At 35.8% G+C, this 24,248-nt stretch overlaps 1 protein-coding gene across 1 annotated transcript in view; it reads right to left on the reverse strand.

Annotated features, from left to right (window-relative positions):
- Positions 1-8,366: 8,366 nt before the first annotated feature.
- The window catches only part of hecw2b (HECT, C2 and WW domain containing E3 ubiquitin protein ligase 2b), a 71,714-nt gene continuing 55,832 nt past the window's right edge, over positions 8,367-24,248 (reverse strand). The window contains exons 17-30 of the mRNA XM_048197989.1: positions 24,139-24,238; positions 21,486-21,582; positions 21,326-21,409; positions 21,071-21,180; positions 19,262-19,382; positions 19,068-19,181; positions 18,783-18,935; positions 18,517-18,615; positions 16,851-16,980; positions 16,613-16,759; positions 13,284-13,398; positions 13,008-13,093; positions 12,809-12,921; positions 8,367-9,974 (exon numbers count right to left, since the gene is read on the reverse strand). Coding sequence (XP_048053946.1) covers positions 9,863-9,974; positions 12,809-12,921; positions 13,008-13,093; positions 13,284-13,398; positions 16,613-16,759; positions 16,851-16,980; positions 18,517-18,615; positions 18,783-18,935; positions 19,068-19,181; positions 19,262-19,382; positions 21,071-21,180; positions 21,326-21,409; positions 21,486-21,582; positions 24,139-24,238 — 1,581 coding nt within the window. The 3' untranslated portion in view covers positions 8,367-9,862. The remainder of the gene's footprint in view (positions 9,975-12,808; positions 12,922-13,007; positions 13,094-13,283; positions 13,399-16,612; positions 16,760-16,850; positions 16,981-18,516; positions 18,616-18,782; positions 18,936-19,067; positions 19,182-19,261; positions 19,383-21,070; positions 21,181-21,325; positions 21,410-21,485; positions 21,583-24,138; positions 24,239-24,248) is intronic.

The following is a 24,248-nucleotide window of genomic DNA, read 5'->3' on the forward strand; positions in this document are numbered from 1 at the left end:
TTCACTTTTACTTGGTGTTTAAACATAAATGTGTCATCAGTGTGTGCCACCCTATAATGGTAAAAATCCACACACTCCTTTTTTTAATCCTCATAAATCATAAGCAGTGTCTCAGAATAAGCTGTTTGCAGTTTCTATGCAATATGACGTCACATTACACAGGCCCCGCCCATGACTGCTGACTGACTCCTCCCTATTAGCTTAGCTCCTCCCCTGAGTGAGCTGTACATAGTCTGCCATGTTTATCTCCTCACCAGAGCATTTAACAGCAGCATTCAAGTGAGAAATATATTCCTATTAAAGCTACTAAAGTTATTCAGTCAAGAGCAGTGAAAGATTTTCTGTTTTTCTTTTGTTGTTTGATTCATATACAGCAGTAGGTACTGTATATTACGCTACTGTCAATTGAATACACAGATCTAATGTTAACATGTGATTTCTTTCCCTGCTGTTTACGTTCACAGACATAACCGACTGTGTTTATGTGAACTTTGTGTGTTTTTGAGTTTAAGTGCAATAACATGTGAAAGAGAACTTAGTTTGATACTCACAGGACGCTCCGTCTGACATCCAGCTTTCTGCGCGTGTGCTTCAGATGTGTGCGCTCAGAAAACCATATATCAGAAGTTTAAACTGTTATGGCTTTAAAACACATGCAGATAATAAACTTTAATGATGACGAAGAACTGCAATGTCACATGAGCGTGGCCACGATATAGATGATAATCAAAACCAAACAGATGCTTTAGTTTTTGCCAGAGTATCTGAGGCACGGTGTTGTACAGGCTCTGCCCTCTTCTGGAAAGTGGGGCGGGGAGCAGCAGCTCATTTGCATTTAAAGATACATGCATGAAAACAGCATGTTTTTCCTTCCACTCAAAAATGGGCATTTACAACATGCTATAATAAATGATCTGTGGGGTATTTTGAGCTGAAACTTTACAGACACATTCTGGAGACACCAGAGACTTATATTACATCTTGTGAAAAGGGGCATTATAGGTCCCCTTTAATCGAGGAATTGTGACAGCCCAAATTTTTACTGTATTTTCTTTCCTCAGAATTTACAAATCATAAAATGCACATATACGTACATACACACTAAATATAAAAACATTTTTTTGTCTGTTGTCCCACTAGAGGAAGTGCTGTTTTTTTTCTGTCCTCTCCTCCTCTCTTTCTCTCGGGCCATGCATAATGCAAGATAGCCTTTCCATTCCACTTCCTCCTGCCATGCCTGTAAAAATAGACCCATGAAGGTCCTCACTGTTCCTGTTTCATTATTTTATCATGCATACTTCTGTTCTCCACAATGCAACTGATCACATCAGAGCTATACGTCAGCTTCACGACAGATGTGTTTTGTATGTGCGATGATAATGTGTCTGGTGAGCTGTGGCTGCTAAATTGTCACACGGAGAAAAATTGGTGTCTGTCTGTTTCCATGGTTCACATTAAGTGGGTACTTTTCAGAAAAACGTTTATCCATGTCAAGATAAATCTCACGATTGAATAGATATGTAAGCATACAACATCTGTTTGGAAAGGAGGGACAAGGAATGTTCAATATTCAAGGCATTTATTGTCACCGATATGAAAAGTGATAATGGCTAGCAGGACGATTCAAGATCTTGGTTCTGAAGCACCACATTAAACAAACATAGTCTTAACCTCAACCACAAGCATATTAAAACTAAAATTAATTATCAAGTTAAGAATGCTATTCAAGCCCTAAGATAAACCATAACTATAACCCTAATCCTAAAATCTAACATGGTTAATAACATGTTGTTCTTGGACCAACAAAGTTGTTGATCATGTTCTACTTGGCAAAAGCACAGTCATTGTGCAAAATACCATGGCACTTCTTGTTATATCTTGTTACCACATTTAACATACATCAATCAAGCATAACATTATGACCACTGACAGGTGAAGTGAACCGGCGACAGGGTCATGGGCGGCCAAGGCTCATTGATGCATGGAGTGCGAAGGCTGGCCCGTGTGGTCCGATCCAACAGATGAGCTACTGTAGATCAAATTGCTGAAGAAATTAATGCTGGTTCTGACAGAAAGGTGTCAGAATACACAGTGCATCACAGTTTGTTGTGTATGGAGCTGCATAGCTGCAGACCAGTCAGGGTGCCCATGCTGACCCCTGTCCACTGTCGCTTACCTGGGGAACACATGGCACCAGGATGCACTATGGGAAGAAGGCAAGCCGGCGGAGGCAGTGTGATGCTTTGGGCAATGTTCTGCTGGGAAACCTTGGGTCCTGCCATCCATGTGAATGTTTCTTTGACACGTACCACCTACCTAAGCATTGTTCAGACCATGTACACCCTTTCATGGAAACGGTATTCCCTGGTGGCTGTGGCCTCTTTCAGCAGGATAATGCTCCTGCCACAAAGCAAAAATGGTTCAGGAATGGTTTGAGGAGCACAACAATGAGTTTGAGGTGTTGACTTGGCCTCCAAATTCCCCAGATCTCAATCCAATCGAGCATCTGTGGGATGTGCTGAACAAACAAGTCCGATCCATGGAGACTCCACCTCGCAACTTTCATGACTTAAAGGATCTTGGTGCAGATACCACAGCACACCTTCAGGGGTCTAGTGGAGTCCATGCCTTGATGGATCAGTGCTGTTTTGGCAGCAAAAGTGGGAACAAATCCAATATTAGGAAGGTGGTGATACTGTTATGCCTGATCAGTATATATACCATGGTATTTGACACAGCATTTCATAATTACAGTAAATAAAGCTCCCGAATTGCTCACGGTACTTTGATGTCATACACCAATTGGTCTGCACAGCGCCACTTCAAGTCGAACACACCTTAAATCTGCAGTGGTCATGTGATACAAGTCATCGCTCTCAGAAAATTACAAGTTTACATGTTGTAATTATAAATTCTACAAGCACATGAAGGCTTTTTACAGTTCAGTTATGGTAATTACAAAATGGCGTGAATGCACCTGTCCAGTAAGGCCCTCTAGTGGTAAAAATAAATAAAACTGCATGTGTCTTGTGGAAGGACATTACGGAGCTACTTTTCTCCATATGGTAATGATGTGACACGCATGGCAGAATGCCATGTGTGCAATTTCCAGCGCACTCCGTCCTGACAGCTATAAATCATTATTATAGATTTATAAAAGTATATTTTTGTACTTCTCATTTTTATATACTATAGGCCTGCAGTCCTTGTCCAGAGTATTATTGTCCATAATACACTATCACTTGTACTATAGTACAGTGAACATGTTCACAGTTTATGTCAAGTTTAGGCTTACAACCAGGGTTTGGTGCTACATCAGTGTTATTCACCTATCATTTCCCTGTGATTTTAAGGATAACTCATGGGTAGGGTTAGGACTAAATTTTTCAAACAGGAATGTTGTTCCAGAATCTACTAAATATGTTGATCCAGGAACATGGCTTACTTGGGAAAATCATGGTGACCACTATACTACCATGGTATTACCACAGTTTTTTGAACATGTGCCACGATAGACCACCATATATCCTGTTCTCAAGCCTATTCTTTGGATTAAATACTCTAAATAATTTTGGTGCCATAGTATTATTATGATACTGCCACAGTACTCATTTGCAAGGCATCCATAAACATAGTAATACCATGGTGCCTTCTGGTCTTTTAATGTTAATACATTGTACAAGTACGACAAGATCTAGATTGACTAAAAAGACATGTCTTTGACAACATTTTGATCTGTAGTTGACCAATGTAGGTTTTTCAATGGCTGATTTTTTAAATATTACATTTTATCCTCTTCAGTATCTTGATTTTCAATGTCTTGATTTCTCATTTCCTCAACCCAGGGGAAGATATACCATATGCACATTCTCGTGACCAAAATGATTCGCAGGGAATCTTTGAGCTTTTTTACTCCCTCAAGGTCAATAACTCAATATGTCCGTGTGTCTGTGCGTGTGCATCTGCACGTGCACATTTGTGAGATATTAGAGTGCACGGAATGGCAAGTGAAAAAAATCGTCCATTATTGTGAATCTGTGTGCACATGCCTGATGCATCCAATACCAATGATTGCATTTACCGTAGTATTTTGTCCAAAAAGAAGAAAAAAAAAGAGTAACCTTCCTGATTTATTATTATATATTGGATGAGTTTATCACATCCCATGGGATCCTACACACCAGCTGTTACAGCAGGGTCACCCCCACTCAGTTTACACACATACATACACACACACACACACAAACAGTGCATGGTCCATGTCACACTAAAAGCACAAGGGTTTATGGGTAGTGTCAGCAAAGCACTACTGAACAGATAAAACAGCTGAAATAGGTTTCTAAGGGACCCTGAAAATACTGCCTCATTGAACAGAGGCGGTGGGCCCGGAGTCACACAACCGGCAATCAAGGCCCGTGTGATTGTACGGCGAGAGCATTTCTAGCGCCGCGCATCAACACGCTCTTTCATGCAGCAAAGACTCGCATCTCTCGCAGTTGTGGATGTGTGCGCTTTGCAGTGGAAGGTGCTAATTAGCATCTATTTTCATTCTTCTAACCGACTGCCATATTGTCAGAAAATCTGCCTGAAATCTGACAGTATTGTGCATCTTCTGTGCAGTGTATTATAACACGGTTCTGAGGTCACTAAGTAAGATTCAGAGGTTAATAAACATTTCAGATTGGATGGACATTTGACAGTCTTTAATGTTGTTTTGGTAGGAGACCGTCTGAAATTAAACCATAAGTGTGGTCTGCCATCTGCTGTTCACAAATGGACATGCATGCATCATGTTGAGGGATTTATTAATTTTGGTTTCTTTAAAATGCTTATAGATCTGAAACAAGTATGTTCATGTTGCTGTTGTTGTCGTTTTGATTATATATGAATATTTTAGCATGGCTGCTGTATGTGTTTAATTACCTTTCTGCGAGAAAAGCTCTATAAAAGGAAATAAGTTACAACTATTTATCATAAATCATATTTTGATTAACCAAATCAAAGCAAGGCTCAATTAAGTAGCCGATTCAAAAACTTTGAAAATCTCATTTTCTCATAATTGCGTTACTTTAATGTATTTATATTTTTTCAGCATTCTTTTGGGTCTTGAAGACAAACTGAGCCATTTTTTCCATTATGTAGTTTCCTTCGCATATAAATGTCCACTTAGCTGGCAAAATTAGCATTTAAATGGGTTAAAAGACAGAATTTTCAAAAAAGAAAGAAATAATAAAAGAAAAAGAAAGAAAATGCATGGAAATAAAAATAAAATAACATTTTGATATGGTTTATACTTTTCAGTTTGACTAAAATTATTGCATTTTTACTAAAAATTTTTACTGAATATGCAATCAACAACACAAAATCAACATGCAATATGCAATCAACAACACACACACACACAGAGAAACAGTATGAAATGAAGACTCAGTCATTTTCTGTGAGATAAACAGCTTTATACAATCATCTTTGCTGAAACAAAAAAAGAGAAAACCCATGTGGAGCTCTGAAAGCTGTTATCCAGTCAACAGTCACTCATTTCAGAGCATGTGAACGGTGCAAAATTGAAGTTGTACATAAAGTCAAAAGCAGCAGCTTTCTTTTAATGAACACCAGCAGAAAGCTGGAGTCTGATCTCAGTCTGAAGCCTCTGGTCTTTAGGAAGGCAGGATACATTTAGGATGTGTTCACACTTGGCAGATTTGGTTCGATTAAAAAAAATTCTGGTGTGATTCTTTGTTGATGCAGTTCATTTGAATAAGTGTGAACCTTGGTGTGCACCCAACAAGCGGACCACCTTTTTGGTGCAGTTAGACTAAATATGAACATAACACGGACATGCGACCCTAAAAAGGACAGAATGCTCAAGGATACCTATTTTTTCTCGTCATATGATCCATATGTTGCCCATTACACTTCAGTACAGGTGTCAGAACCATGTCTCCTTGCTGCAGATCTTTGTGTTCAACAAAGGAACACTTTTTGTTATACGGGTTAAAACTCTCTTCATCCCGATAGCAATCAATAATAGATGTGGTCTAAATATTAAATATATATCTTATGTGGATTTCTCAGGACCAAAAAATGTCAGTTCAATCGGTCTGAATGCAATGATATGATCTCCTACCTGCCTGTCAAAATGTATTTCCATTCCTCCACGCACATGCTCGCGCAGACATCATCAGCGTAACCAGACGCAAGCGGCGCGACGCAATGCATCAAAACACAATAGAACCCATTATAATCCGTGATACGGTCTACACTGGATTCGGCACGGAAATTCCCGACAGTAAATGGATTCCCCGTTCTATTTCTGACATAGTCAAAGTGCTTTGCAACGTTCAGTTTGTCGCGTTCAGTGTAGACAGCTTTTAGCTGTTGCGGCGCGATGCAACGCGATAACAGTAAGGCTATGCAGAGTTGTAGACAGTCACCGAGCGCCACAAACAAACAGCATCCACATTTCACTGTTCCTCCTGAACCAAAACAACAAGCTTATGCTGCGTTGTATACGTGTCATAACCGCAATTACGAGATGGCAACCCGTGACGATGTCCTCAGACTCGGATTAATGTGTTTCTATGTCAACACTATTAATGCCAAAATGATTCTGCAGCAGTCAGGTGGTACAAGTAAGAGCTCTGTAAGTTGTTGACGTTCATTATTATTGTAATGTTATGTGCTTTGAGACACAATTTAACACAGACTCATGTGTTTTGAAGGAGTGGCGGCTTTGGAGACGCTCTGAAGGGAGGGTGGGATCTTATGCTTTCAAGGCTAGTTTGCTATTGCTAGCCTCTCCTGCTAAAAAAAAAAAAAATAAAAATAAAAATACCACTATGACACACACAACGAGCACATTTAGCCCAACACAAAGGACAAATGCTTTGCAACGGGTGCTTTGCCGCGTCAAAGTCCCTTTAAGACAAGTCATTTCACTTCGGCCATCTTTGAAACGCCTCTGGGGAATGCAAGTGCAGCTCCGATCTCTTTGAATGGGGAAACATCAAATTTTCCAAAGCTGTTTGCCAAGCTTTCATATTTGACATCACCAATGAAATCTGACAACAACTGTCCCATAAATTGTGTTTCTAAACGCTCGAATCATAACAAAAAAAAAAAAAAAAAACTGTATTTTTCAGGCTGGATCAAGCCAAAGTCCCTTTAAGACAAGTAATTTCACTCGGCGGCCATCTTTGAAACGCCTCTCGGGCATCCTGGGCATCATGCAATCTCTTTGAATGGGGAAACATCAAATTCTCCAAAACTGTTCGCCAACCTTACAATTAAATTCCATATTTGAAATCACCAATGAAATCTAACAACAACAACCGGCTCATAAATTTAGTTTCTAAACGCTCCAATCATGACAAAAAAAAAAAAAAAAAAAAAAAAAAAAAAAAACTATTTTTCAGGCTGGATCAAGCTAATGCGCATGCGCAGACCTAAATGCTCGTCTCTTCGGAGGCGCGCGTCTGACTGTTTCTATAGAAACCGGTGATTCTAACGGCCGCTGATGTGACGCGATGACTTTACCAGTCGGCGATTGGCTCTGATTTAGAAGGCGGGACTAATTATTATACTTAATAATTACTTAATTATTCCGCCATATTGCGCGTATTACATTTTCTCCCATTCAAAACAATACGAGTGACACGTCTTGTGTTATTCTATAGTCTTTTATCATGCTAATGTGCATGCGCAGTCCTAAGCGTCTGTTTCTATAGAAACCAGTGATTCTAACTGCCGCTGCAGTGACGCGATGACTCTTATTGGCTCTTATTAGAAGGCGCGTTGCACTTTCTTTCATTCAAAACGATAGGAGTGACGCGTCTTGTCTTTGGTCGCGTACAGTGTAGACAGCTTTTAGCTGTTGTGATGCAAGTGACAACATCCGGTGTAGTGTTAAAATGACAGTGTGAACGCTAAGCGAACCAGGACTAAATGTATAATTTTGTTGATTCGGACCAAAACAAACCAAGAGAACTGGATAACAAGTGTGAACATACCCTTAAAGGAACAGTTCGCCGAAAAATGTAAAGTCTGACATTGTTTACTCACCCTCAAGTCTTAATCCACATGATGTTCTTTCTTCCTAGGAACGCTGGATTTGATTTTCTAAGTCATAAGACACGAGGGTGAATAAAGGACAGAAATGTAATTTTTGGCTGAACTATCCCATTACGTCGCCTGATGATAAACCATACATTAGACATACTGCATCCACATCAGCAATGCATTTTCATCTTCAAACAACAATAAAAAGCAGAAGTGAGGACACATTTTATAGCTCCTTTATATTTAGGTGTAAAACAGCATTGTGAAAAAAACTACTCTAAAAAGTCAAATTAGGAGGAAAAATTGGGTGATTAAAAAGATTTGTCTTTTAATATTTGTTTTAATAAAATTTCTAATAAAACATAGACAGAAGTGGGGTAGGGACAGTCTACGGCAGCCCTAAACCTTTGGTACATTCAGCACAAATATCACCGCAAAAAGCCTTAATACAAAAAACAAAAATCTATCTGGTTTGTATTAATGACCTAGCCAGCCAAAATTGAATTGACAAAGAGGATATGCTTGTATTTTTCTTCTGTTGCTATTCCAAAATGTGATGGACCTCATGGCAGTTTCAACTACGCCAGTTTTCACTGGAAGCGATATTAATTTCTTACACAAAAATTCAGGTTACAAAACATTCAGAACTAGAGTACAATCCAGCGTTCCTCAGCCACGGCAGTGTTTCATAAAAGGCTGGGTTGAGTGAACGCAAACGGAAAGGTCTGGAATGTATCGATATGGTTTTTTGTGGGCTTGATATTCCAGTTGCAAATCATACAAGAAAACACGGTCAGACTCGAGAGTAGCGAGTACAAAAATGAAAAGGAAAAGGGGGGAAAACATTCAAGAAAGCTGCGTTGACATCAGCAAACATTCATGTAAACTAAAGCTATATGAGGATATGGAAATAATAATAAAGTCATCATGAAATAAGCCATTTTGGGTCAGTTTTAAATTCATGTTGACTTGTTGAGTGGGTATGTGTGACCATTCTCTCTTTCAAAATGTCATCAGAAATAAAACAGTGTTATCTGAGGACAACGGAAAGGCCAGAAGGTCATAAAATCATCATTTTTCTATCATTTAGTGGTCACATTCATGATGTTGTAGTGCGTCAGTATAACATGCCCTTTGAAAACGTTGCGTGTGAGAGCACATGCACAACCAAATTCATTCAAAAGTGTCACAAATCTGACACGACAGCTGGACAGAATACGCTTTCAAACCAAACATGTGACATGGACTCGTGTATAAATATGATAAAAAGAAGAGAGAACACACATTTCAATTCAATATACAGGGCAGCGCTGTCATGTGTCTTGCTTGAGGCGATCTGAGACGTCTGGAAAAGCTCACAACACTATATTTGTTCATTCACGCTGCATTTTGATGCTCCGTAAAAAAGTCTTTTTTTTTTCTTTGTTTTTTTTTTACAGATAAAAAGAGTGAGAATATCAAAGTCCTTTGGGTTTGTTTTGTTCCTCATTTAAGTAACTCAGCTTTGCATTTGGCTGGTCACATCCTCCTCAATGCATCCAGAGCCGATCAGTTTTTGCTGTGACGCCACACAGACGGAACAAAAAAAAAAAAAAAAAAAAAAAAAAAAATCACGTTTGCATCTGGGAAACATTCAGAGAACATCCGAACTTCTATCAGTTCTGCGCGTTTCCGAGGAAGTATTTTTAAGTGATACGGTGTACAAAATATACGTCTAAGTGCTTCTGGTGTCTGTTACTTCCTTTGCTCTTCTAGACATGTTGCGGGAATGTATTTGATCGGCTCAGAGCGCAAAGGTCAACATTCACTCCAAACCGAAAGTGCTGGTCTCCTCCACTGCCGTCAGCATCTTCTCGTACAGCATGGAGAAGGAGGGATACGGGGGGAGGTCCAGACGGTTGAAACATGTGTGAGCCCTACAAGGACAAATAAACACACAGTTCATTCTCTGATCATATATGATGACATCCACAATTTTTGAGTGACTGTATTATGAATTGCCAGATTGTGCCATCTTGTGGATCACATAAGCAATGACATCGATGGCAAAAAAATTTAATTATATATAATTTTAATTCTATTTTTAATATGTATAATTTATAATAATATATAATATATAATATATATCTTTGTTTATTTATATACTCGTGTATATATATATATAGAGCAGCAAATCATCATATTAAAATGATTTCTGAAGGATCATGTGACACTGAAGACTGGAGTAATGATGCTGAAAATTCAGCTTTGATCACAGGAATAAATTACACTTTAAGATATATTCAACTAGAAAACAGTAATATGTGAAACTTTGTGACTTTTGTTACATTATCTATCTAAACAAACAAAAACTGGGCTTGATTCAGATGTACTGAAGGTATGTAAAAAAGTCACACTCATGGTCTTTGAAAATGAATGGGAAACAGCAAAAAAAATAAGAGTTTTTATCTTTCATTTTTCAATAAAATCAGTAAATCCGGCATAAATTTGAACATTTTCAGACAGAAATGAAGGCCTGGTACTAGATCACATATTCAACACACACACACACACACACACACACACACACACACACACACACACACACACACACACGTTCGTTTTTGTGAATTGTGGGGACATTCCATAGGCATAATGGTTTTTATACTGTACAAACTGTGTTTTCTATCGCCCTACACTACCCCTACACCTAAACCTACCCATCACAGGAAACTGTGCACATTTTTACTTTCTCACAAAAACTCATTCTGCTTGATTTATAAGCCTTTTGAAAAATGGGGAAATGGGGGTAATGTCCTCATAAGTCACCCTCTTCTTGTAATAACTATGTCATACCCATGTCATTATACAAATTTGTGTCCTGATGTGTCACACACACACACACACACACACACACAAACAGGTGTGACTGCAACAGATGGCATTTGTATAGAATTTGACAAACAAAATCAGCCACAAATACAGATATAAAAGGGTGAGGCCTAACACAAACACATACACACACACTTATGCAAACACGCACTCGCATGCACACACACAAGCACATGCACACACACATAAAACTCCTGTTCATTTCTGCTTGTTGCTATTATTTACATATTTTTAAATAATTTCTTATTTTAACATTAGTTATTTTTATTATTTTTTTTTTACATTTGGTTTATTTAAATAAATAATTTGTGAATACAATATAACATATTTTTTTAGTGCCATTTTAGTTATATTTTTGCAAATTTATGTGGCATTATTGCAAAAACAGGCTGCAAAACACCTCAAACTACAACAAAAAAAGTTCACAACCTTTCACAAAAATACTGTTTTTAATGTATTTTAGAATGTTTAAATATATATATTTCACAAAATATATCAAAAAAAGTTGTGATAGGAGCAGTTAGCCACATCCAGAAAAATGAATGGATGTCTATGGCCCTCTGCTGGATACAGTATATGGTCAAAACACTTTATTTCTGAAAATGTTCCTACAGGTTTTATTCTAACCAGCAGATGGCAGAATTCTGCCTCTAACACCTAGATCAATATCCAGAAACATATTTAATTTAGATCATCATTAAAGTATATATATACACTACCGTTCAAAAGTTTGGGATCGGTAAGATTTTTAATGTCTTTAAAAGAAGTTTCGTCTGCTCACCAACACTGCATTTATTTAATTAAAAATACAGTAAAATCAGTAATATTGTGAAATATTATTACAATTTAAAATAACTGTTTTCTATTTGAAAATATTTGAAAATGTAATTTATTCTTGTGATGCAAAGCTGAATTTTCAGCATCATTACTCCAGTCTTTTGTACAGATGTACAAATTATTTGTGTACAATATTTTTTTTCAGGATTCTTTGATGAATAGAAAGTTCAAAAGAACAGCGTTTATTTGAAATATAATCTTTTGTTACATTTTAAATGTCTTTACTGTCACTTTTGATCAATTTAATGCATCCTTCCTGAAAAAAAAAAATTAATTTCTTTAAATTCTTCTCAAAAAAATAAAAAATTTTTTTACAAAAGCTTTGTATTTCAAATAAATGCTGTTCTTTTGAACTTTCTATTCATCAAGGAATCCTGGAAAAAAAAGTACACTGTATAACTGTTTTTAACATTGATAATAATAATAATAAATGTTTCTTGAGCAGCAGATCAGCATATTAGAGTGATTTCTGAAGGATCATGTGACGTAATGATGCTGAAAATTCAGCTTTTCCAACACAGAAATAAATTACATTTTATATTCTATTCCAATAGAAAACAGTTATTTTAAATTGTAATAATATTTCACAATATTACTGTTTTTACTGTATTTTTAATTAAATAAATGCAATCTTGGTGAGCAGACAAAACTTCTTTTAAAAATATTAAAAATATTACTGATCCCAAACTTTTGAACGGTAGTGTATATATAAATATATATATATATATATAAAAAACATGGCATAAATGTGCAGTTTAAAAAAAATGATATATCATTTGTGTGTGTGTGTATATATATATATATATATATATATATATATATATATATATATATATATATATATATATACACATACATACACACACACACAATGAGACCATGAGTGTAAAGGGTAATGTGGAGACTATGAGGGTTAAATATAAATTAATTTAGTTAAGTTTAAGTAGTCTATAGACGGACATGGACTAGACATGATTTCATGGGGTCATAAAGGCCCCTTCAAACTTTTATAAACAGGATCTAGTGTAGAGAAGCAGATCACCTGGGCAGAGACGAGATTTTCCCCCATTTCTCTACACAGAAGCGACGCGGTCCGTTGCTGCCCCTGAGGGCGGCGAAGCCTTCGTACGGGATACTGGACGTCCCGGTCACAAACTGAGACAACAGAGACAATTCAGCCACGGGGTCGAGTATGTACACCGTCTTATTAAAAGAGCTCACATTTCTCTTCCAACACTCACCTGGAGCAATCTGAGTCTCTGCTCATTGTTGAATCGCTCCACTGCCGCCCAGAACCAGCGAATCACGATGTGGTTGTCATGGTAACCTGGAGGGAAAACCAATAAACTCAAAATGTGACCTGTATGGATGATAAACACTGTGGAAGCTCACAGTCTATCATGCGGATAATATTACAGCAATAAATCAGAAACTGATACCACGGTCTCACTATGTTTTACCATAGTTCTGGACACTACCATGACGGTAATATCATAGATATAGTAATCATTTATTACCTCCTCTGTACTCAGTGTTGTTCCTCCAATCTCCCAGATCGATCTCTGCCGTTCCGGCGATCACCAGCTCCAGCTCTCGCGCGTCAAACACCGACACCAGCCGCGCATCTACAACCTTCACAGACATACGGATCATAACACATCTGCTGCAAGCTCAGTGCCAACTCTATGAAATATGATGTGAAATTCTTGATTTTCTGAAACACTCATTGGGTAAAGGCCCGTTCACACCCAGGACAATAACTGTAACGATAAAGATATCATGGCAGCGGCTATTTACACTAAGTGAAAATAGCGTTATATTTTATTTACACTATATAAAAAAAGTAGCAGTTCATTTCATCGGACATTGTGCAGTTCAGAAATGAAACTCATCAATCATACATTAAACCTACTGAGCTCTATTAATTAATTCATCTTCTTTCCCATTTCATTCAAGGTCACACTAAATAATTTAGGATTTTAAAAATAAATTTTCATTCCTCACTGGCTGACTTGTTCGTTTGTCAGTGATGATAATTTAAGGTAACAAGAACCAGTAACAGCAGAACTGACGAATTTTAGAATTAAGAGAGAAAAATCTGTAAGAAGAGTCTTTAAAAATGACTTTTTCATGTTCCACAGGAAAAAAAAAAATCAACAACAAATTAACAACAAATTAAATAGAGTAAATAATGATCGATTTTTTTATTTCTGTACCTGCTCGTTTAAGTTGATCATATAATGATCCGGCTTACTGAAGACATTTTAATGAAAAGCTAACATCATTTGATTAACGACAGTGACATTTAAAAGCTGACCTTTTAAAAATCATGAGATTATTATGACATAATATGTGGATATGATGTGGTCATGACTATAACCTTTAAAATCAAGATTTGATGTAGTCATAACACTACTTATATTAAAATACCTTTTTATGTAATGTTAATTGGTATTTTTAAATTTAACATTATTAAATAATATTATCTAACAATATTTAATACATTTAACTCTTAACATATTGCCAAATTTAATATTAACTAATATTAACTAACAATATTTAATACATTTAACTCTTAACATATTGCCAAATTTAATATTATTACATAATATTAACTAACAATATTTAATACATTTAACTCTTAATATATTGCCAAATTTAATATTAAATAATATTAACTAACAATATTTAATACATTTAACTCTTAACATATTGCCAAATTTAATATTATTACATAATATTAACTAACAATGTTTAATACATTTAACTCTTAACATATTGCCAAATTTAATATTAAATAATATTAACTAACAATATTTAATACATTTAATATATTGCCAAATTTCATATTAGTAAATAATATTAAATATATATATATTTATTGCATTTAACTCTTAATATATTGCCAACTGTAATATTATTAAATAATATTAACAAACAATATTTAATACATTTAACTCTTAACATATTGCCAAATTTAATATTATTACATAATATTAACTAACAATATTTAATACATTTAACTCTTAATATATTGCCAAATATAATATTATTAAATAATATTAACTAACAATGTTTAATACATTTAACTCTTAACATATTGCCAAATTTAATATTAAATAATATTAACTAACAATATTTAATACATTTAACTCTTAACATATTGCCAAATTTAATATTATTACATAATATTAACTAACAATGTTTAATACATTTAACTCTTAATATATTGCCACATTTATTATTAAATAAAATCAACTGACAGTATTTAATACATTTAACTCTTAATATAGTGTTAAATTTAATATTATTAAATAATATTAACTAACAATATTTAATACATTTAACTCTTAACATATTGCCAAATTTAATATTAACTAATATTAACTAACAATATTTAATACATTTAACTCTTAACATATTGCCAAATTTAATATTAACTAATATTAACTAACAATATTTAATACATTTAACTCTTAACATATTGCCAAATTTAATATTATTACATAATATTAACTAACAATATTTAATACATTTAACTCTTAATATATTGCCACATTTATTATTAAATAAAATTAACTGACAGTATTTAATACATTTAACTCTTAATATAGTGTTAAATTTAATATTATTAACTAATATTAACTAACAATATTTAATACATTTAACTCTTAACATATTGCCAAATTTAATATTATTACATAATATTAACTAACAATATTTAATACATTTAACTCTTAATATATTGCCAAATTTAATATTAAATAATATTAACTAACAATATTTAATACATTTAACTCTTAACATATTGCCAAATTTAATATTATTACATAATATTAACTAACAATATTTAATACATTTAACTCTTAACATATTGCCAAATTAAATATTATTACATAATATTAACTAACAATGTTTAATACATTTAACTCTTAATATATTACCACATTTATTATTAAATAATATTAACTGACAGTATTTAATACATTTAACTCTTAATATAGTGTTAAATTTAATATTATTAAATAATATTAACTAACAATATTTAATACATTTAACTCTTAACATATTGCCAGTTATGTTAAAGAAAGATTGGCATGAGCACATTTGTGAATTTTACAGGATTTCTTTAAATACAAAATTTGGGGTCAGTAATCAGTAAGATTTTTTTAATGTTTTTAAATTGAGGCTTTTTTGCTCACCAAAGCTGCATTTATTTGATTAATAATACAGTAAAAACAGTAATATTGTGAAATCTTTTTACAATTTAAAATAAGTGTTTTCTATTTTATCGTAAAATGTAATTTATTCCTGTGATCAAAGCTGAATTTTCAGCATCATTACTCCAGTCTTCAGTGTCACATGATCCTTCAGAAATCATTCTAATATGATGATTTGCTGCTCAAGACACATTTCTGATTATTGACAATGTTGAAAACAGCTTAATATTTTTGAGGGAACCTTTATACAATGGTTTTTTTTTCAGGATTTTTTGATGAACAGAATGTTCAAAACAACAATTTGAACTTTTTGTAACAATGTAAAAGTCTTTACTGTCACACTTGATCAAAATAATGCAACCTTTCTGAATAAAAGTATTAATTTCTTTAAACAAAATATTAATTTACTGACCCCAAACTATTGATCGATAATGTACTGAAGTGAGTGAAAGCATTTCCAACCAAAACTGTACAATGATCCAAATCTATCAAACAGAAATTCAATAAAAATGCGTTCTGGGAAATCTCAGGGCATCTCCACATGGCAGAAGTGGCATGTTCATGTCATGTTCTAAAATAACGATCAGTGACGGAAAGCATCCGGAGTGTTGATTCGATTTCAGCACCTCATAAAATCCTCGCACGAGACTCTCCGTCTGTTGGACGACACCCCGCTCTATACGCCACTTCACCATGCGCTCGATGTACTCCTTCTTATTCTTCTCTGACACAGGAATATTGGCACCGCCAGGCTTCAGCTCACGCTCTGTGATCTAACACACACACACACACAAATGCTTCTGTGAGACAATAGCCAGAAGTTGTGCAAGCTCACACACATTCAGTTTATAGTCACACACTGACCTGTCCGAACACCTCTTCGTTGACGGTGAAGGTCAGGTCCAGCATATCTTCTATGTCATTGTCCTTCATCCACTGGAGACTCTGATGAAACTCCTCATCAAGATACTCCAGATCACTCAGATCACACGGACTGCAAACACAGGTAGCAACAAACATGAAATAATGCTTGTGATCTAAGTAATCATACAGAAGATCATAAGTCTAGTTCAAGCACCTGTTGAATTTAGTAAAGAAATTTTATATTTACGTTTGCATTGGTTAAATATGTTCATTAAATTTATTAAATATTCTTAATTAATATTGATATATATTATAACAATAATTATAACAACATTAATTACTAATATTCATTTTAAAAATAATATTAAATATAGCTGCGAGCAGCAATTATTGGGGTTTAAGCGGTTTAAGGTATTTAAGCACGTGCATAAAAAGGTATTATGTTTTATTTAGCAAGCCTGTAACCACTTAGATCATAGATGGAAAAGACCATTTACAGTAAATACAGGCAATTTACCATAGGAAATACATGGTTTTTGAAGCTTTTTAACAGTTATCGAGGTTGAGCCAAAAACCTAGGACTAGTTCACCAAAGTTGGTTTTTGAAATAATCTCCAATATTTAATGAACGATTCAATTGACAGCAGCATTCCTAGAGGCAAAGTTGCTCAGAAAAAGGAGCTCTACCATGTGGTACGAATTTCATGGGTGTGTGTAAAAAATCGCGCAATATACGATCCTTTATGCATGTGAAAAATGCGAAGGTGCCCCCTGGTGGCTGATTTTTTTCGAATTTCTCACAGTCCTTTAGTGCCGGGAGACAAACAGGCCCAGCAAGTTTCGTTCCGATCGGCCTCTGTTAACCATGTCTGATAGCTGCTCAAATTTCATTGGCCGATGGCGGAAATGTTTTTTGAGATGCGTCAATGTCCTCATAAACAGTCATAGCACCTTGGATGAAGACACTGCATGCCAATTTTCAAGTTGATCGGACTAATGGTGAAGTAGTTATAGCCATTTTCATGTTTTTTTCATGTTATAGCACCACCAAGTGGCCAATCGATGCATTCTTTTTCACGCGACCAAAGAATGAGCTGTGCTGAGTTTGGTGGAAATATCTCATTCCGTTCACGAGTTATAGCCATTTTAGTAAAAGTGGCTCCACCCACTTCGAATGTTTTGGCGGCCCTTAGAGACAGAGATTCGAAATGTCAACTTTTTTTTGATAACTACTGACAACCAGATGAGCGAATTCAGGGCATCTTGTCTGTCTTGAGCCAAGGATTCCAACAATATAAGACACTTTTAAGAGGTTATGAGCCATTCATACTTTTCACTGCTGTCAGGCCGATTGGGGCGAGTCTTGGTGACGTTGTAGATGGTGTAAGTACTACCAGAGCAGCAACATATTTGATGCTAAAGGTTATAGTCAGAACCACAATGTCCACATGGTTATAAAATTTAAACATTATTTTTTAAACCAATATTTTTAATTAGTTTTGTGTTAGTATTTTTTATTCTACAAATACTAATAAGATCACATTCAAATAACATGCTTTTATAGCAAAAAAATTGTAACCAGCTTTTTGAAGGGGATTTTTACTTTTTGTTCTATGTACTAAAATATTTACCCAAAAATGTATCAGAAATGTTCTTTGCCACTCACATTCGCAGTAGGCCTTTGTAGAAGGGACGTGTGAAGAAAGCATCCAGCAGGTACTGATGGATAAGAGCGAGACCCAGAATACGGCCACTAAACCGAAACCTGACAACAGAACATGATTAAAAAACACTGGGATACATCTGTGCAAGTGTGGTCTATCGGAAGACATCTTTCTAAATCTTGCTTTTAATATTGGATGTGCATTGAAGCTTCACATGTGTAATAAAACTGTAAGAAAAGACATAATATAAGAGAAAAATGTCACTCACCACTCATGATGGTTGTCAACGAAGGCAGACATGGGGCTGATCTGGACGGTGTAGGTGTCATTGGCCGAATACTCAAACAGGCCGTAGTAAGGGTTAAAAAGCTCCCGTGACACCAGAAAGAAAAACTCTCGTGATGGGCCGCTGTAGTCCAGTCTGAACGGGAGCAAAAATAAACAAACGTGTTAATATAGGCTTTGGGGAGGCTTATGGAGAGATAATTCCATATGTATATTTTATATAAATATCTTTTAGTGTAAAGTCTGGTTAAGATGTGGCAACACTTACCCCTCTTCTCCAACAAAACTGACGTAGAGTTTACTTCTCTGTAGATCTTTGCGAGAGTAGCACATGATCTGATTGAAGGCGTCCTCCAGTAGATGATCTCTGCGGATTATCAACCTAAAACGAGCATAAAAGGTGAGCATGAAAGTGAAAATGTGTTATTAAACAAGACCTCAGAGTACCTTACAGATGCTTACTTGACTTTGCCTGGACCCTGTCCGTAGCCTTTCGTCTCCAGTTTGCGATAGAAATTCCGAAGTTTGGCTTCAAAGTCCCGCTTGTACGGCGCAGGGGCCCGAGCGTTGGCTCGCTGTGTACCTGAGAGATCAGAGTTATGAGAGAGTTTGGTGAGAAAAGTGACTCTGACAAGAACCAAAATCAGCTGGTTAGCAAACATAGATAAATGTGTAGAAAATGTATAGATTATGTGGAAAAATTCAGGCTTTATTTGTCAAATCTGATGGCCATTATATCTTCTGAGATAAAAAAAAGAGCCATCTCTGAGCAATAAAAATGTCCAATGATACAGTGGATGGATGGATGGATGGATGAATGAATGAATGATACAGTGGGTGGATGGATGGATGGATGGATGGATGATACAGTGGGTGGATGGATGGATGATACAGTGGATGGATGGATGGATGGATGGATGGATGGATGGATGATACAGTGGATGGATGGATGGATGGATGGATGATACAGTGGATGGATGGATGGATGGATGGATGATACAGTGGATGGATGGATGGATGGATGGATGGATGATACAGTGCATGGATGGATGGATGATGATGGATGGATGGATGGATGGATGGATGGATGGATGGATGGATGGATGGATGGATGGATGGATGATACAGTGCATGGATGGATGGATGATACAGTGGATGGATGGATGATACAGTGGATGGATGGATGGATGATACAGTGGATGGATGGATGGATGGATGGATGGATGGATGGATGATACAGTGCATGGATGGATGGATGGATGGATGATACAGTGCATGGATGGATGGATGGATGGATGATACAGTGGATGGATGGATGGATGATGGATGGATGATACAGTGCAGATGGATGGATGGATGGATGGATGGATGGATGGATGGATGGATGGATGGATGGATGGATGGATTGATGGATGACAGTGAATGGATGGATACAGATACAGTGGGCAGATGAATGGATAGATAGATGGATGGATGGATGGATGGATGGATGGATGGATGATACAGTGCATAGATGGATGGATGGATGAAAGGATGGATGGATGGATGGATGGATGGATTGATGGATGGATGATACAGGAAAATAGAGATGTATAATACAATGCAGTCTATCCATCCATCCACTGTATTATCCATCCATCCATCCATCCCTTGTTCATTATTATATCTAAAGAGATATAATCCATCCATCCATCCATCCATCCATCCAACCACAGTGGTTGGATAGAAGGATTGATTATATCTCTTTACATATATTAATGGATGGATGGATGGCTGGATAGAAGGTTAAAAGGAATCCGAATGATTTCTAATCGAGAATATAAAGCACTGTAGAGTCAGCAGAAGCTGTATCCAGCGGTCAGTGTAATCCCTGAGTGTCATCGGTGACTAAAGTCAGATCACAGTGAGTTAGAGCATGATTCCCTCTGGCAGCGTGATGTCCGCCACACTCCAAACAGACTTGTGAAAATCAGAGTGTCAGTATGACGGTTAAAGAGCAGCCTGCACGGATTAGACAAAAACCCTGAACTCCAACCACACAACAAATCCCAAATAGCGGATTTGACGGCATTGGCAGCTAACTCAAAAAGTACCCAGGAAATCTGGTGGACTGAAGTCAAGCTCTACAACCAAACCAAAGCAATGCTGTGGAAGGATGGGTAGGACCAGAAACAGCATCTCTTAAAGTAATGTAAGATATCAAATCATTTTTTAAAAATTTAAATAGTATTAATAGTAAAAGTTTTTTAAATGAGACCGTGAGGAACCGACCAGGGGAGTTCTGAGGGGAGGAGACCGGAGACCCTCGTGGTGATTGACAGTAGCTGGGGTGCAGTAAGGCATGAGGTGGCACATACGACATCACTTCCTCTTCAAACAGGCTACAGAAAGAAAAAGAGATTGTTTACGTTTGGAGGCAAACACAGAACAGGTTTCTCAGCAATGTTTTGATTATGTTGATAATTTAGAGGTCTTCAAAACGTATTATTATTTCATATTTTCTTACACCATTTTTGCAGAAAGTACCTGAGTAAAATCACCAAGTCTGCATCGCTGGAGAGGCGAGCTAAACCCGAAGCTCCTTCATTACGAATAAACTGCACCTTCTCCCTGTGGATTAGAAATGGCAACATTTTCATAATCAATATCTCAAGACTTTGTTTTGTAATATTTCTTTGAGTCTCACCTGAGTGAGTGATTCCTAATGAGCTCAGGCTGCCTCTCCTGAAGGATCTCAAATATGTTCGGCTGCCGCAAAAATGCCACTATTTTATCATTATAGGCTATGAAGAGAGGAACAAAGCAACTTGTGAAATGTCAAATGAAGTTGATTCAAAAGTTATAACACCACATTTTTATAAAACAATGCTTTATGAAGGATATTACAAAATGAACAAATCTAGTTTTGTCTAAACTAGTGCTGTCAAAATTCAGTTTAACGTGTTAAAAATATTTAATGCAATTAACAGCATCCGTTTTTTCATCATCCTAGCATTACATTATATGATCACGCTCTTATTCGTGCAAATGCTTTTAAACCATTCAAGCGCAACAAGACACAAAAGAAAACTCATTGTACCGGCGCGCGTCTGTGAATCTCCTGTCTGTGTGATAAACACACGATTCACACACACAGAAAGCCGCTTCAGACAGCGCTCTAGTACAGCACTGAGTTCTCTTTCGTGCTTGAACGGACAAAAACACACAAAATTATGCCAAAATACCAGTTTTGTCGAGTATCCTCGTAAGCACAGTCTTAAATGATTTAAATAAAGTCTTAAATGAACATACAGAGTTGTGAGGACATCGGATGTGTGTCATGTGCGTAAACTCTTAAAGTGACAGCAGCCTAATAAACCTGCTGCTGTCATTTATGTCAATCAAAGAACAAAAGAAAAAGAACATCACTCACTGCTCTTAATTGAGTAACTTTTGTAGTTTTAATCAAAATTAATCTATATTTTAATCTAAATTATGCAGTGAAGACTGTGAAGTGTTTGATAACTGCTTTGATTCTGGATATTTCCTACCTGTTCGATCAAATATTTAAAATATACTGTCTTTATGTTGTTTCTACATTAATTTGGAGAAAAAATTTTCTAACAATAGAAAAATATCAGTTTAATATTAATTTAATAAACACAATTTAAATCACACATCAATTTTGGCTGAGAAATTACCCCCAAAAGATAATGTCATTATTGTGTAAAGCGTTGAATAGTCATTACAAAAAGTAGCTTCAGAAAGAAATATTTTGATTCAACAGAATTTATTATGAACTTTTGGACCATGAGGTTGAGTATGACTGAATTTTCATTTTTGGGTAAACTATACCTTTTCTTAAAGAATTAGTCCACTTTTAAATAACTTTTCCTGATAATTTACTCACCCCCATGTCATCCAAGATGTTCATGTCTTTCTTTCTTCAGTTGAAAAGAAATTAAAGTTTTTGATGAAAACATTCCAGGATTATTCTCCTTATAGTGGACTTCAATGGGCACCAAACAGTTGAAGGTCAAAATTTCTAAATTTTCTTTCTCATTTTCTAAAAGAAAATTGAAAATTATATAAGTTTTAATCTTAAATGCATTAAATGTATTACGCTTAACACTGCTGGAATTCAAATAGAAGAGAAGAAGAAGAGAGTTAGTTCAAGATGAGCATTTAAGGTTAAAACTTATATAATTTTCAATTTTTTTTTAGAAAATGAACAATGGTTTCTCTAGATAAGACCCTTATTTCTCATCTGGGATCGTGTTGAACAATTTGAAGCTGCAATGAAACTAATTTTGACCTTCAACTGTTTGGTGCCCATTGAAGTCCACTATAAGGAGAATAATCCTGGAATGTTTTCATCAAAAACTTTAATTTCTTTTCGACTGAAGAAAGAAAGACATGAACATCTTGGATGACATGGGGGTGAGTAAATTATCAGGAAAAGTTTATTTAAAAGTGGACTAATCCTTTAAATTAATATGGAAATATGATTTTTTTTTTTTTTTTTAAATAAAATTAGACTCTAAATAACAAACTAAAACTGCCAGTAGGTGGCGGTAAATGTCTTAAATATTAAGTCATTCATTCGATTCATTCAAACGGCTGATTCATTCAGAAGTGAAGTAAATGGTTCTCTTCAGGCTTGTTGGACTTGAAGCAACGCTACACAGACCGGTGTATAACATCAAAGTACCACGAGAGCGGTTAGAGAGCAGACGGCTATGTTTGCTTTTGAATTGCTCTCACTGTACTTTGATGTCATACACTGATCGGCCTGGACAGCGCTGCACTGAATCATTGAATCATTTCACTCAGTTTGTTCAGAACATGGATTCAGAAATAAAAACACTGCTGTGTATTGTGTGGAGATGAACAGTTCTGCTTTGTCTTGCAAATTTGAAAAGAACAGACAGTATTGTGTCTAAAATAACACAATATTAACTTCTCATTTACTGATCAGTATTGCATGTGCACTCATTATATATGGAGCACTTGTGTGATATTGCTCAACTCATATGATCTAAAATGAGACAAAAACTCAAACGGGCATTTTTGCCCCCATATCTTGAATTTTAGGGTCTTTCTGACTGCATTATATAGGCTTCAACATGCAGTGAGCTGTTGTCCTGCATCAAATTCATCATCAATCAACTGTATGAATTACAGATAACCTACAACCTACAGGTTTGGGGCGGGGAAAGTGTGTTAAATCTTAGCGTTTTTTTTTTGTAAATTTAACATGTTAAATCATAACATTTAAGAGAGAAAAATTTGTGATTAATTAGTTCATTTTAAATCGATTGACAGCACTAGTCTAAACACTTTCTGATACACTGACTCACCAACAGGAACTAAATCTTGACACTGGTTGCGATTGGTTGTGAAGGTGTTTGAGGGGCGTGGCAGTACAGCGGGTCCAGCATGCCGAGGGTCATCGCCCACCTGCAGCACA

Source organism: Megalobrama amblycephala, linkage group LG7, assembly GCF_018812025.1.
Source record: "Megalobrama amblycephala isolate DHTTF-2021 linkage group LG7, ASM1881202v1, whole genome shotgun sequence".
Lineage (NCBI taxonomy): Eukaryota > Metazoa > Chordata > Actinopteri > Cypriniformes > Xenocyprididae > Megalobrama > Megalobrama amblycephala.